At 31.8% G+C, this 15562-nt stretch overlaps 1 protein-coding gene across 5 annotated transcripts; it reads right to left on the reverse strand.

Annotated features, from left to right (window-relative positions):
* Positions 1-704: 704 nt before the first annotated feature.
* Positions 705-15437, reverse strand: Tsc1 (tuberous sclerosis 1 protein hamartin). 5 transcript variants are annotated; one of them, XM_074120021.1, is made up of 23 exons: positions 15329-15437; positions 14633-14832; positions 13262-13379; positions 12501-12636; positions 11659-11771; positions 11346-11532; positions 11131-11204; positions 10401-10555; positions 9372-9550; positions 9187-9285; positions 8810-9016; positions 7925-8134; positions 7028-7244; positions 6503-6651; positions 4511-4655; positions 4296-4418; positions 4052-4212; positions 3812-3937; positions 3632-3733; positions 2677-2902; positions 2347-2504; positions 2060-2264; positions 705-852 (listed from the first exon to the last, which is right to left on the reverse strand). In XM_074120021.1, exons 2-23 carry the CDS (start codon positions 14727-14729, stop codon positions 752-754), a joined length of 3288 nt encoding a protein of 1095 aa, XP_073976122.1. In that variant the 5' UTR covers positions 14730-14832; positions 15329-15437; the 3' UTR covers positions 705-751. The 5 variants fall into 5 exon arrangements, with proteins under 5 accessions (XP_073976122.1, XP_073976123.1, XP_073976119.1 ...); XM_074120022.1 differs by having other exon boundaries at positions 4305-4418; positions 15236-15431; XM_074120018.1 differs by having other exon boundaries at positions 15236-15431.
* Between the last annotated feature and the right edge of the window lie 125 nt (positions 15438-15562).

The raw sequence follows: 15562 nt of genomic DNA on the forward strand, positions 1-15562 counted from the left end.
ATTGAAAATTAATCAAAAAATGCAAAATATTAGAAGCCAAAATTCTATCCCATGCGTGATAAACCTACACTCAAAATCGTATTCTTTTTTCCTCCAATTTACGATAGTCCTCCCATTTAATCTGGTTTGGTTTAATTTACTTCATTTCTTTCTTTTTTTCTTCTATTAACATTAAAATGTGGGCAAGAAAAGTATCCCACGAAAATACAGAAACATAATTATACTTTAATTATAAACAAATTGTTATGGCTTGTTTTTTTTTTAAATATAATGTTAGATGTACTACAAAAAAGCATTTCAAATTAATGCCTAAGACATGAAGTTTTGTAATTATCAATCCAATATTTTCTTTACAAACATCTTCTCTCTGTCATAAACATTAATCCATCCTTTTGCCAGTCGATAACTTAAATATGTCCAAGGAAATAACACTTCTATAAAAGACTATATACCTGATTCTTAAAAAAATACATGTAATTCTTCTTTTTTCCTTTCTTTCCTTAAAAACAACTTAATCATTTTTGTTTAATTTATAAGCTCTCTAGATGTTACTAATATGATTTACTTAAACTCATTGTTAAAACTTAAGACATAATGTAAAAAATAATAATGTAGAATGAGAAAAATACATCTAATAATAGTAATAATATAAAAATATTATTATAATCTAATAAAACCAAACCAGAATTATTACACACATACATATATCATTAGAACATATATAATAAACTAGTCTGCAGACATTGTCTTGTCACAGTGGTGGATCATCTTCATGATCTTCTGGAGGAACGCATGCCGTTACAGTTGTTGTATCGACTAGAAGTTGTAAGTTTTGCATTTGCGGTGAACCTCCTAAGTAACATGTGAAAAAAAAAGAAGGAAAACATTAATTTTGTAAAAAATAAAATAGAAGTGTGAATTCACAGTTTCTCTTTTTACAACTTTTTGCAAGTAAGGTTTTTCTTTAAACTTCATACTTTTCACTCTCTCCCTTTCTAAGTTGAAGGAAGTTTTGCAGCAATCGTGTCAAATTTTCAAAAATTATCTGTTTAAGATCTCTTTAGTCAAGAAAAAGAAAAAGAGTGTTGGTCTTTCACGTATTGGTAGTCTGCATAACCCCCCCCCAAAAAAAAAAAATTGCTGAATAGTTTACACGCATTGTTACACGGAGTAAAGAAACGAACTAGCCACGTCTTCAGAGATCTTGGCATCCCCGAAGATATTCCAGCCTAGCAATTCGAAAAATATTTCCACTGACAGTCCTAACACTTGAAACAATTCTCATTACAGCCTGCAGAAGTAGTTGATGTGTGCAACTCTTTGGGTTTAGCGACCCCAGAGGCAGACTCGAGCTCATTACACAGTTTACAGACGATTACATTTCTGCACAAACAAAATATTAGCGGAGCCTTTAATAGGTTCTTTTAGACTGCGATGAATTAGGCTACAGCCATCTTATTATAATTGTCGGTGAAATTATTTTAACTCAAAATTTTACACCATATTTCGATTCTCATTAATTTCAATTCCACAATCTCAAATATTTACATTAGTCCGCCAATGCATAGTCCATAATGCTTCAACTTAATTTGTATTCACGGAATTAAGTATTTGTTTTATTTCTCACTAATATTATAAAGGAATGAATTTTTTTGGTAAAAGATTTCAATTTAAAATTGTAAATTCTTATAGAGATTAAAGTTTTTGCTTTTTTTGGATGTTTCAGTTTAAAAGAGAATTAAATCAAAATAAATTACAACACTCAAATGTCTATTTATGGTAAATACCTAAATAACTCCACGTTATCTCGTGTTCGTTTAAGGTTTAGCTTTTTAAAATACAATAGTTAGGTCACCGGATTTCCTGACTTTGCTTGAACCATCTTTTTTGGGGGAAAATTTTTAAAACAATATTATGTAGCACGCATTATTCAATCATTTGCTCCCTCATAAAAATTACAGTGTCTATGATTTATTGTTTTTTGAAAGCTCAATACAGAAAATTTTGTTTCAAGAACGTATTATTACTTATTAGTTCTTACTATTTAAAAATCACCTACCAGAGCTTAAAGATGCCGACAAAGGTGGCGATCCACCAACAGCAGAATCTTGCACTTGTGGTATATTGGCAGCAGTGGCTGATGCAACTGTTTTCATTCTGGCCATTCTTCTTTCCATCATCTCCAGCTGATGATTAAGTTCAAGTATTTTCTCCTCACTTAGATTGTTTAGCTCACGTAACTGACGGCATTTTTCTTCATGTTTCTAAAATACGTGATCACTGTCAATGTGTGGGACTAAACAATTTTTTAATGGAAATGTATTTTATGTCTATTTTGTAATATACCTCAATCTGTTTTGTACAATCATCTCGAATTGACTGTATAAGACGAGCATGCTCGGAATTAAATTGCTCCTGTTTAGAGATCATTGCTTGGTATTGGTTTGCTTTGGCTTCAGCTGCTTCTAACGCAACTCCCTTCATATTTAGAGTAGCCAATAATCCTAAAAATACTTGTGTTAATTTTTATATTCTAATACAAAGTTACCTGATCTTCTATATCTGCTATGTTACAATTCTAATCCACATTGTAATAATTAATTTTCTTAAACGAAAAGAAGCTTATAGAAATACAGATATTTTTTTTTTTTTTTTTTTTTTAAACAAAGAACAAACCAGAAACTGTGGATGAATAAGATTCTAAAGCGCCAGTGTCGTGAGCTCTAAGAGTTAGTGCATCTATTTTGGCCCTTAATCTAGTCTCAACTTCACCGGCACACGTCAGTCGGTGTTGCAATATGGCCAATTCAGTCCTAGTCTCTCTGCCTGCATTTGCCGCAGCTTTCGCACCTTCTAATGTATTTTCTAATTCAAACATTGCAGCCTGAGAGCAAGTATATTCCTTAAAAACAAAAAGATTGGATTAATTGCACTTGTTTTAAAAGATGAATCAGGTAAATAGCTGCTGGAAACATTAAAGAAGCTATAATTTTATTTTCTAAGAAAAAAAAAAAAATGAATGCCTTTGCCCAATACAAGATCTAACTGCGGAAAACTCATCTAATTTGTTTTAAACCATCATCACAGGCTATGATATTTTTACAGGCCCATATTTATTATCCCACTGGTATGTTTTATACCTAATTAGCCACCTTTGCGGAAGTGGTGCTATACTTACAAGACCCTTTGTTTTGGGCACTTTTATACATAGACAACTGCCGGGCAACTAGTATTCCCAAGTATTTGCCTTTTTATTTATTTAATTATTTTTAGGCGGAATTTAACGTCCAACTTACAGCCCCTCGGGGCTACAAACCCCCGTAGATGTCGTGGACGGCCGCCGGAAGCACATTACTTATCAGACATTCTAACAAACAACAAGTACACATTAACACGGGATTCGAATAGGGGATCTCCCGCTTAACATTGTAACATTTCAACCAAAACGCTGTAATACGTTTTTAAAATATTTTCATTTCTTTACATAATAACGAAACAATATAACGTCATTAATAGCGTTAATATTGAAATTGAGAGAACAATAACAATAATTAATATTTTAAGTATTATTATAATTTATTTATTGCTTTCAGGGCTCAGATATAACGTCAGTAATAACATCAATACTAACTCTAGCAATAGTCTTGGTTCTTCGTTCTTCTTCTTTTAAGCTTTCCTCTAATAAATTAATTTTTCCTTCTGCTTCTTTAAATTTCCTTTGTAACGTAGCGCTCTATTAAAGAAAGCATCAACAACTTATTTAACGTCAAGCAATATTTACTCAATAGTAAAGTTTAAGTAATAGTTTAACCTGTTCCTGCCAATAATTCAGGTTTTTCTGCAATTCATCTGAATTTATTTTTGCTTCTCTCTTGCAACGATCTAGCTCCTTATGCAAACTTTCTATTTCCTTTTGCAACAATGCGACTTGGTCCCGCTAAATATTAATATAAACTTGATCAGAAAACTTATAATGAAAAAAAAAAAATTAAAGTTGAAAAAAATGATTTACAACTTCGATACTTTTTTCAAAATAAGAATGTCCACTAACCAAAGCTGAATTATGCTCCTCTAATGCCCTGTTATTTCTGGATTTACCCAACAGCCTTCTATTTCTTTCAGCATGAACCTCTCTCCTGTGCTTTTCAAATTGTAAATGAAGCATCAATAAGCTCAGCTGATCTTTCAAATTTTTTATTTCAGACGCTTCATCTGCATAATGAATGAAACCGTAGTAAATATCATATAACTTATTTTTAAAAAAACTAAAGATTTAAAAGAATTAAAGAAATTACAAGGCTCACTTGTAGGTTTGTTCTTTCTTTCACTGAGATTCTTAATGGTGGCTTCTATGTATGACTCCAGAGCAGTGCGAGGTGAGAAGAAGGGCACACCAAAGTGTGGAGGTTTAGTAAGTTCTAAAAATAAATAAATAAATTTAAACGGTTTTAACCATAGATTTGTACATGAACGCTTGCTCAAAACGTCATCTATATTATTATTATAATACCTGGAGGAGCTGAACGTTGCTGTATCTGGTCCCATGGAGGAAATATTAACTCGAATAGATGTTCATAGTCATAATGTTGCAGTTCGTCAGTCTGAGTAGAGCTTGAGGCTACTTCAGGTTGTGGAAAATGTTCTTTGCTACCTTCCTATTAGAAAAATATTCAGTGTAACATACTCTTACTACTACATGAAGAAAAGAAGGGGTCTAGCATTTCAAATCTTCTTCACAGGAAGAAAGTATTTAATAATCATTGCCTCGATAAATAATTTTTGCAAGTTATATAATTCTCACTAATGTTATATAGTTTCTAAAACCGTAAAATTAAAACTAAACAAAAATCCCTCCCAAAAAAATGAACTGAATAATCGATTCAGTAAAGTGTTATAGCTGATCGACTTTGTCCAAAACTTCAATCCCGGAACCCCTAAAAAAAAAGAAAGAAATTTAAATGCACTGCAATATTCAGTTTGTTGTTATGATGGTTACATAGTAGTTATGTGTACGTATATCTGATGAAAAAACAATCTTCATAACATCCAAAACTAAATTATTATTAACGCCTTCAATTCGAGATTATTGACAATTGAATCTGGCTTCTCAAAGAAATCTAATCTAAAATAACTTATGGATTCTGAAACTTAAAGCCTTACGGTTTTATTGATATTATGCTTTTCTGCCAAGCTTTTAAATCTATCGACAAACAGTATTAGAATCAAATCTATTCTTTCTACTTAATTTACGATTTGGGCTTCTTCTTTATAGTCGGTTCGGACCTTACGTTAGATGACCTAATATTTCTTTCTGCACTTAATCCAAAAGATTTCATTCCACTAAATAATTGTATTACCATTCTTCAAGGTGCGACAAAAAAAATATTATGATAAGAACTGAAATTAATGTTTTGTTCTTACTTGTTTTCGTAAAGGTATTAACTTTCTTATTCCAATTACAATATTTAAAACAATTTATTGGTAAGATTATATGCTACTAAAGATCTTGATGGAGTCTCATAAATTGTACTCCACATTGGATCAATATGCAAAAAAGTCTTTAAATTTCTGGGATTTTTATAGAGATCCTCCGTGATTTTACAGACGACTCCATTAATACATCTACTAATACGCTAGCAGCGATTGATCTCCACGCACAATTTCAAATATTAATAGCTTTCATAGAATCAATTTCATTTCACGTATTAGAATAACATTCCTTTAATTGGATCACTTTACGCGAAAGAAAAAACCCTAATTTAACTGCTCTTACATGTATTTCTATAATTTATATGTATATTTTTTGGATGGTAAATCAGGAAAGAATAGGATTTTTTTTTAGTTTCCCGATATTTCGATTATTTTATTTTATCATCTTCAGGTCTATAAAGACGATTACAATTTAACAATATTTAGAATCATACATTCATCAATGTTTAATTTAATAATAATTTTTTCCTAATTCAAATAAAAGTGATATATTTCCGTGTTTTCTCGCTCCCTCCCCTCCTTTAAAATTAAACTTTACAATTCTAAAACTTACAGTTGCATTAAACATACAGGACCCTTAAACAATTACTAGGTGTCATTAATTTTAATTTCATTACTTTTGCATAATTCTTTACGATTCATTAACATTTTGAGTAACATATGTTAACACACTGTGTAACCTCCCTCACTCAGTCAGTCAGCCAGTGTAGTGCGAGAAGGTAAGTAGAAATCTGTACTCCAACTGGTTAATCTACCCTCTGAAGACCAAATTCGGTCAGGGATAATAAATAAGATGTAAGACGATAAAATAAAGATATTATCCAGCACTATGGCTATGGACCTAACCACATTTTCATCAATAATTAGTAAGGTACAGAACTAAGGGTTTTACTGTGTAAGGGGTAATTACAAGAATGTTTATTCTTTCCTAAACAGTTAAGTTAGATGATACATCGCTTTAAAACATCAGGGTTTTCAATAGATTCCAAGATTATTTTTCTTTTTTTTTTACCTTATCTTCATCGGCTTCTTCAAGAGTTGGAGCTGCCTCTATATCTTGTATAGTTACTGTTTCCTTCTTCATCTCTGGGCAGGATACAGCCCGGCGTACTGCAGGAGGAAATAATCCTTCATCTTGTGTTGTGATACCAGAACTTGCACCTGTAATATTTAAAAAAATAATAATAATAACTTATACAAAACTTCAATGAAAGGCTGGAGCCAAAGTGTATTGAAACAACGGCCAAACATTCAACTTATTCATCCAATTGAATTATTATTATTATTTTTTGTAACGGAAGAATGGGGGTGCAATTGCTTTCGTTCAACATCACCACTTTATCATAGGGAACTTGCACAATAATCTGTCATCTTTTCTAGAATATATCTTTTCCAGAATATATCAAATATCTAGACCAGAATTTTCTTCTATTATTATCACAAATAAGTAAACTATTCAACTATATATACCTTTTGATATGAACCTCCTAAAGTCAATACTTGTAAATCTTAATGATCTGTCTATCTATCTACTCACCAATTTGTGCTAGCTGAAATGGACTTGATGTGTCACTCTGTTGACACTGAGAATGGAATCTCATTCTGACACGATTTGTAAACTGTGCCATCGAATTGGAGTCTGGCATGTGCAACCCACCATGGCTACAACTACGTGAATCACTTGTCTCATCCAAAAAATCCTGTTCAGATGATGACCTCCGCACTTCAGACGACGATGCATCGCCACATCTTACCTACGAAAATATTAAAACCATTCTTTAGAATTAAAGGTCTTGGTCAAATGTATCGGACAGTGTGAATAATTTCATTGATTTTATCTGTCATAAAAAGGGGCATATTTTTGCTATTTCAGACCGTTTTCGTATTTTCTTTCAGCATAAGAAATTGATTCATTTCAATAGAGAGTCAAATAATATTTGAGTTCCATTGAATGCTAACAGATAACGATGAGGATAGATAGATACCTTTGACTGTACAGGTTGTTCCTGTGATGTTCTATATTCTGATATTACTATACGTACCGAATTCAATCTAACGATAGAAATATACCATCTTTTTCTCTGATCCAGACAGCATTTTTCTTAGCTCAGTTTTATTAAAAACGGTCCTCAAGGAGGTTCTGGTGACTTTCTAATTCTAAATGTTCTTAATTCTTATGTATACATGATTATCACTTTTTTACTTTTAACTTGTAGACCTTTTGTGAATGAATGAAACATTTGCCACGAAGATGTCTTGTCGTTTTCCTACTTATAAACATATTTAGAGGATTAAGACTTGATACATAAATTGATATTAGTTGTGAATCGTTCCGCTATACGCTTCTGACTAATTCGGAAAGAACTTACTGTTTTATTTTATAAACGTAATACATTTCAAAGTAATTATAAGATTATTAAACCACTTTTCTTACCATAGAAGTACCAGTAGTGGAGGAAGCAGTTAACGTGCATTCCACTTCTCTATCTTCATCTGTTCTTTCTGGTAGGTGAGGACTGCTGAAAGCAGCACTTCTATCAGAAGGGCTTGGTGCAGACTGAATTATCCGAAGAGGACTGCCTGGAGAATAACCTCCACTGTTGGTAGATTTAGGTTTTGCGGCTGGAGGATCAGTATTTTCCATCTAAAGTTTTCAACATATTTTGTATATTTTATACAGACTTAAAACAGAAGAAGAATTCTGACAGAAGGGAGGATGAAGCTCTGACCGTGAGTTTGTGAATTTCATCTCTTTTTCTGAGAGGCATGGATTGGCCACTTCTTTAGTGGCTCTCTCTCTCCTTCTCATCCTTCTCATTTCGGAATCTCAGCCTTGGCAAAAGAACATTTACACTGTCCCCCTACACTATAAATAATGACTGTAAAGGTCTTCTTATACGGAATTACTTGTATATAAAGAAGACACGCATCCCGATTATATATTTTCAACGTTACGCTTTTTCGTGCAATTTTTGACGATCAACCCTTATGCAATTGACCTACCGCACAGTATAATACCCATTTTTAAACACACATGCACACGAATTCACACAAAATATAGTTTCCACATCAATATTTGGTGCCATACATTTTCAATAAAAGAAAACCTATTACTTCTTTTTGGAAGTAATGCATTTAATGTTACTGGGCCTATTGTAACAACAAGGACATGAGATTTCAGAGGAGCCATAATACTCGCAAAAAAATTTGGTAATCCATTTTTTCCCTCTTGACTAAAAAACTGTCCAAGAATTGGTATTTTAAGATAGTTTTAAATACGTTTTTATTATATTCTATACAAAATTTATTAATATCATACTTGTATCCTATCTATGACGACTCTTTGTACACATCTGGTATTATTCGTAACAGCTGAATCGGATTGTGCTCTTGACACAGCTGGACCAGGTGCAGGTGAACTTTCCTTAGTCTGGTAAGAACCATCTTGGACAGGAGTAGCAACAAATGAGGTTAACGAACGAGCTACAGAAGATGAAGGTCGAATCACTTGTGTCTGTCTTAAGTCCTGTAAGTAATGAATTACTTTTTACTAAATCCAACAAAATATTGTATAAAATACTAAATGAATTTTAGAGTGATTTTATAAAATGAAAATTTACAATGTTTAAAATTACATTCAGACTAAATTTAATAATTTACAAAGGACTGAATAATTTAGAACATTTATTGTATAACCTTAACTGGAGTAGACTCAGGAGTTGCTTCGATGGCTGCTTCAGGAGGAGAGTTGCCTTCCTGCGCTGCGTATGCACCAGATGACAGAACTACGTAGCTCTAGGATATTAATACTTACTTTGTAAAAGTCTTAGAACATACTCAAGAAAAAATACATCATCTATGCTCTCCAATGACATACTTACACCGACTTGAGCGATTGGTGTGTGAGGAATGGATGTTGATTCTTGAGGTGGAGTACTTGCTCCAGTGAATATAGTAGGACTCCAAATCTCACAATCTTTAGGCAGTTCGGCTGAGTAAGTACTAACAGCAGGCATGGTCACAGGACCTGATTTCCCACTGCTTGCTCGTCGAGTGGCTTCTACAACACAGTTTAGATATAAGATTTAAAACTACTATATTTTTAATTAGTCAATTATTGATTAAAAAGAAAACTACTTCTTCGTTTGAACGTCGTTGATAAAGATCTTTTCTTTCGCGCGTAATGGTACTTAATCTTCAACCTTCCTTGTACTTAGTACTTGTAAGGCCTTTCACAATAATTGTAATTTTCGATTTCACTTTAATCCAGGATTAACTGACCATGAGGTGAAAGACTTGAGATCTAACTGTGCTCTTTAATAACTAAATATATTTAGATTGTTGTTTCCATTGTTAGGTAGAGATATCCGCAGAGATTAGAAAGCAGTAATTGTTTTCGATGCATCATGCAATAAATATTTCTTTTTAATAGTGCTTTAGGGAAAGGATTAGCTATGAGGTTAGCATACTGGACTCCCACGCGGAGGTCCCGGGTTCGAATCCAGCAGCTGACCCTTAGATTTTCTCTTCCTAGGAGCTTCTTACAGCTCACTGCCCGGTGATGGACAGTGTTGTCTGTAACGAGAGAACACTGTCCGGAGGCCGGCAGTGCACTGGAAAAAGCTCCGGGCGCTAATGATCTCAGCTGTTGATGCGCCAAAAAAAAAAAATAGTGCTTTAAAAGTTTGGACGTACAAAGTTTGTACTCCTGCAGGCAACATCAATAGAAATCTTTCTAATTCAGGTATTTAGTTAATAGATTTACAACTGATAGATTCACTACTGCCTATGGACGGAGCAGAAATTTACCTAAACTAAAGAATAACTTAATTTTTTAAAACTTCAACCTAAATTATTTATTGTAATGCAAACAACATATATATATATATATATAAATATAATATAGAAACCTAGCATTGCAGCAGCATAATCTTTCTGTGGTCCTTTTAATCTAAAAGAAGCACCTCTATTCCTGAACCAGCAATCTTCTCGAGATTTTTCCGTTGATTCCACCGAAAAATTGGCACATTCCATTATTACGTCATTAGCTTCCATTTTCTTCCACCTTTTATAAAAGAATATATCAGTAAATTGAATCTGTATTAAAAAAAAAATTATGATTTTATGGAATTATACTTTTTTTACGCTTTCCTTTCTGCACTAAAAGATAGTAAAGGCTGTGTACTCTTTTAAGCTTTATCGTCAGCAGAATCCCGGAAATAAATGTTTTAAGTATCTTGAATTAGAATTTTTTCTTTGCTCAATAACTTTAGAAGTTAAGAACAAACAAAGTACTGCAAGTCAAACTATAGTTTTCCAATTTTAGGACACCAAGATCCAAAACAAAGATATTTCATTAAGAAATCCACAAATTCGTAAACCGGATGTTTCACTTTTATTTTTCATTTTCAAAATTTCGTAATTTCTTCAAAAGCGGTACATTTAGTAAAATCAAAGATTTTTTTATTTGAATAAATTATCACATATTTTGAAAACGTTTGATAAAGTATTTTAGAGAAACGAATGTACAATAGTTCTAATGAAATAATTGGGAAAATGTTGAATTATCTATCAGTTGCAATTTCCAATGCATTGAAAGAAAGGACTCGTTTGATAAAAAAAATAAAATTGTCATAATACCTGGCTGGAGCAATTTCTATCTCAGGCGAAGCAGTCACAAGTAGCGGATGCATCTTCACTGTATCCAGCATTGGCTGAAAAAGTAAAGCATATATCAAGAATGACAATAAGCTAAAGTTTTCTATATATTCAAAGAATATTGAATAAAAGTAATATCTAAATATGAGAGGAAGAGAAAAATGGTATTAAATAACTTCACTCATTAAATTAAATACCTTGATGGTATGAGTGAAAATTGGAATGTTCTGCTTAATTGTGTACTCCTGCTTGAGATAGGAGAGAAAGTTGCATGGATACATTCCATACAATCTATTGAAGAGTACATACAACCCTATTTGTAAATGTAGTAGATGTCCTTCAGGTACTTTATTCGGATTGTTTGTATTCCATGAGGCAAGATGACTGAAATGATATAAGATCAATTGAAATTTAGAAAAAAAAACATAAATTATTTGAAGAACAAACTAATGATCAAGAAATATAATGAATTCAATAGAAATCATAAAATAATATCTCATTTTTATTTACCTAAATACTTCAAATAAGTCTACTAGGTGCGGTGCGAATAGGCCAGCAATAATCGGCAGTAAGATGATTACAGTTAGAAGAGCGTTCATCAATGAGATAACTTCTTTTTCTGTCTGTGGAATAAAAAATTTCAAAAACAAAATTATTACTGGTCATAATTCTCGGGGTAAACTTAGGTGAACGGACTAGAACTGTGGGGTTGAGCCAAACCTACAAACGTTCAGATTTTACAAACATTTCAGTCAAAACAACACCGATAGATAGTTGACGCTCTTTTCTACGTCACTAACCTCAGGAATAAGTTGAGTATAAGATTTTGGGATGAATATGTGGCCAATGAACTAATGACCTCGCACCCAAATTCTCTGACACCGAAATCTTGACATTTTTCGCTAAGAAAGCGTCACAACTTTCATATACTTTTTTTTTCCTTCGTCCACTTTTTCTGATAGTTGTAGTCATCCTAAATCAAATCCTACTGTTGTAAGAAGAACCATAACTGAGCTGATGCGATCAAAAACTGGATCAACAAATTTTGTTTTCTTTTTAGCACTGGTTTAATAAAGGATTATTTCAGATATCTGCTACATATTTCGGAATTTTTCAACACTTTTATGATATTTGTAAACTTGTGTTCAGTTTGTTGCGCTTACACATCACGCCTTAAGTTTGGTAGTTATATAAATCTTTGATGACCGTTTACTCGATATATTCTTTTTTTCGATATATTTTGACGAATAAAACTCGAAAGTATTATTAGTCAATTTTCAAAAATTAAATTTAAACAAATTTGAATAAATGATAAATTAAAAATAGATAAATAAATAATGATCTGTCTTTACCTTTAAAAGTCTTAGCAATTCTTTTAATAGGGGATGATTCGCAATTTTGTACAGCCAAGTTGGATTCTTTCTTACAACATGTCCGAGAAGAGTTAAGGCTTGCAGTTTCAAGGGACCTCTTAATGACTCCAGTATCCTTTGGAAACATTAAACAAACTGATTTATAAGATATTTTTAGGCTACACAGTTATCTTTTTTGATAATGCAGTGTATTAGCAACGACCAATAATGTACTAACACAAACAAATAACAATATTATACTAAACTAACTTATAACAAATGGGCGAGACATATTTTTTATGTACAGACAACCGTTCAATGTATTTAATTTTTTTTTGTAATATGTGGAAATATTTGAATGAATATATGATTTACTAGATATATTTTTTTTCACAGATCTTTAATAGAATAATTAATTGAAAAGCAGAAAGAAGTCTCAATTGAAGAGAGACCAAATACATTATACAAAAATACATTATAAATAGGAAACATAGTCAATTAAATGGTTCTAATAAAAAAAAAAGCACAAGAAAACGCATAAAAAATAAATTGGTTAAAAAAAAGCAAGGAATGTGAACAGGGCTACTGATGGAAATTTCGAGCTATATTTAATTTAAAAGAATAAAATGAAATCTAGGAAAAGGATATCAGAATTAGCCTTCGCTTATTTTTTCAGACTAGGAAAGTATGTATTTGCAAGAACTTGGAAGAAAAGAACCCGGAGTGTCAAAATTAATTTTACTTCCAACAATTATACAAACCTATCAAAGAAATGTCGTTCATGAGGTTCTCTGACTCCAACGATAATATCCACAGATCTGAGAGATCCTGTACTAATGTAGTATTCAAATATCCCATTTAATAACCAGGACTCTTTGGCTGAAATAAAAATAAGTCAAAATAAATTTTACTAAAATTAAAAATTATGTGGATAGTATTTGTTCTTATCTAATTAGTTTGCTTTAACAATTCTCAACATTAATTCGCTTTAGCATTAACTTAACTTTTAAAAATACATTTTTTCAACTTTATACAATATTTCACCATCGAAACCAACTACTTTTTTTTTGTAAGTTTGCTGAAGACTTTCGGATGTTAAGTTTAGCTTCACTCCTTGTAATTCATATCTGCATTTCTATGCTACTAAACGAGCAAATAAACAGGCTAAGTTGAAGAATAACGCGAACTTGCCCAGTAACTGGGGCCCAATCCCAGACTCAATATTAGAGGCAACATTCTAACGTGGAGATCTGCGTTCGAATCCAGCTGCTGGCCCTTAGATTTTCTATTCGTAAGAGCTCCTTATAGTTGACTGTCCGGGGATAGAAGTGTTGCCTGTAATAAGAGAACACTCTCCGGAAGCCGGCAGTGCAATTGAAAAAAGCTCCAAGCGCCAATGACCTCAGATGTTGAAAAAAAAAAAAAAAATGGATCAGCACAATTGAACAAATTTTTTCCTCCAATTACAGGAGTTAGCAAAGTTTGTAACGAATTGTGAGATAATGCTCATACGAATAAATTATATTCACTAAATAAAACATTAAATTTAGAAAATATTCTTATTACTTTCTTCTTAAAAATAATGTATACAAAAGAAAGCACGCTCTTAATAACAAGTTACAATTGAAAAATGTTACCATGCAATATTTTTATCATAGAGATCAGATTTTTCTTAACACTTTGAAAATGTAGGTGTGAGCAATTAAAAACTAACGAAACCTTGGTATTTTGCATTCAACTTTTAAGGCAATACCGTAGCAATAATAAAATACGAATATTAACTTTCAAGAAAATAGGATATATAAATTATTCAAATAAAATAATTAAAATGCAACCAGCGACAAAGAATCCCAGTCTTCATTTTCATCTAGGTCGAAAAAACCTTAATAATAAATTTTCTGATAATCTACTGTACATAAAAAATAATAACTAACAATAAAAAATAACTAACAATTAACATAGATATTGTCCTTAGAGTGAAACATTCATTACTCATTTTATTCATACAAATTATGAAATAAAAAAATTGAAATTATATTATTGTCAAAATTCACTACGTCAATTTATTTCATAAACGTGTTTTTATTTTAAAAATGAAATGCACGTAAGTATTAAGAAAAAAAGGGACTTACTAGAATTGAAATACTCATGAAACTGCTTTTTTGCATCTTCTGCAACTTGCGGATTATTCGATTCCAACGAATTAAAAAGTTCTAGTACAGTTTCCATATCTTAATTAGAAATTAATTTTATGAAAGGTGTGGTGCGTTATTAAATTGGCACGTTCATGTTATAAGTTCCAAAAACTGTGGTAACTGCTGTTATGATGAGTCTAAAAAATGTAATAAAGACTAAAATTATAAAAACGAAATGAATGTAAAAATTATTTTGTAATTTTTTTAAAAAGCTTCAACAGAATGGTAATTACAGGCCGCACAAAATAACACGAATAACAAGAAAAAAAAATCTAGACCTCAGAAGAATAAATTTATATTGGAAAGTCTAAAGGGCAAAATTTAACATACAAGATTTTTGAACAATAAACATAGCAGAACAATTAAACTTGTACAGAAGAAAAGAAACGAATGTTATACGCAAGTACCAACCCGCAAAGCAAAAATACAAAGATGGTTAGAGCATAAACACAAGTTTAAGTTTTGATAAGGCGCTAATGTCACATAATTATAGAAGTTTAAATGTAAAAATTATAACGGATAAATATTATAATTGATTACTTTTATAGATAGCATTTTTTCTATAACCACGGAATGGCCGGCAGAGATCTGCAATTACAATAATAACGTAAACTTCATCACCGTCAACTCAACCTTCATAAGAGTTTATATTGGGCTGTCCCCTACCCAACCATCTCCATCTTCTTCTGAAGCTGTAGCAGTTATACTGTGCCCACTAAATTACTTGAATTGACTACATCTAGTTCTAGTTCACTATGGTTTTTCAACTCAGATGAACTGTTGTTGATAAATTAACACTGCCCTTTCGATTAGAGTCCTTAGGATCCTTTTTTAATATTATTTAGATGGATAATAAATAATTGATTT

Source organism: Rhodnius prolixus, unplaced genomic scaffold, assembly GCF_049639745.1.
Source record: "Rhodnius prolixus isolate KJV_2025 unplaced genomic scaffold, Rpr scaffold_2, whole genome shotgun sequence".
In the NCBI taxonomy this organism is placed as follows: Eukaryota; Metazoa; Arthropoda; class Insecta; order Hemiptera; family Reduviidae; genus Rhodnius; species Rhodnius prolixus.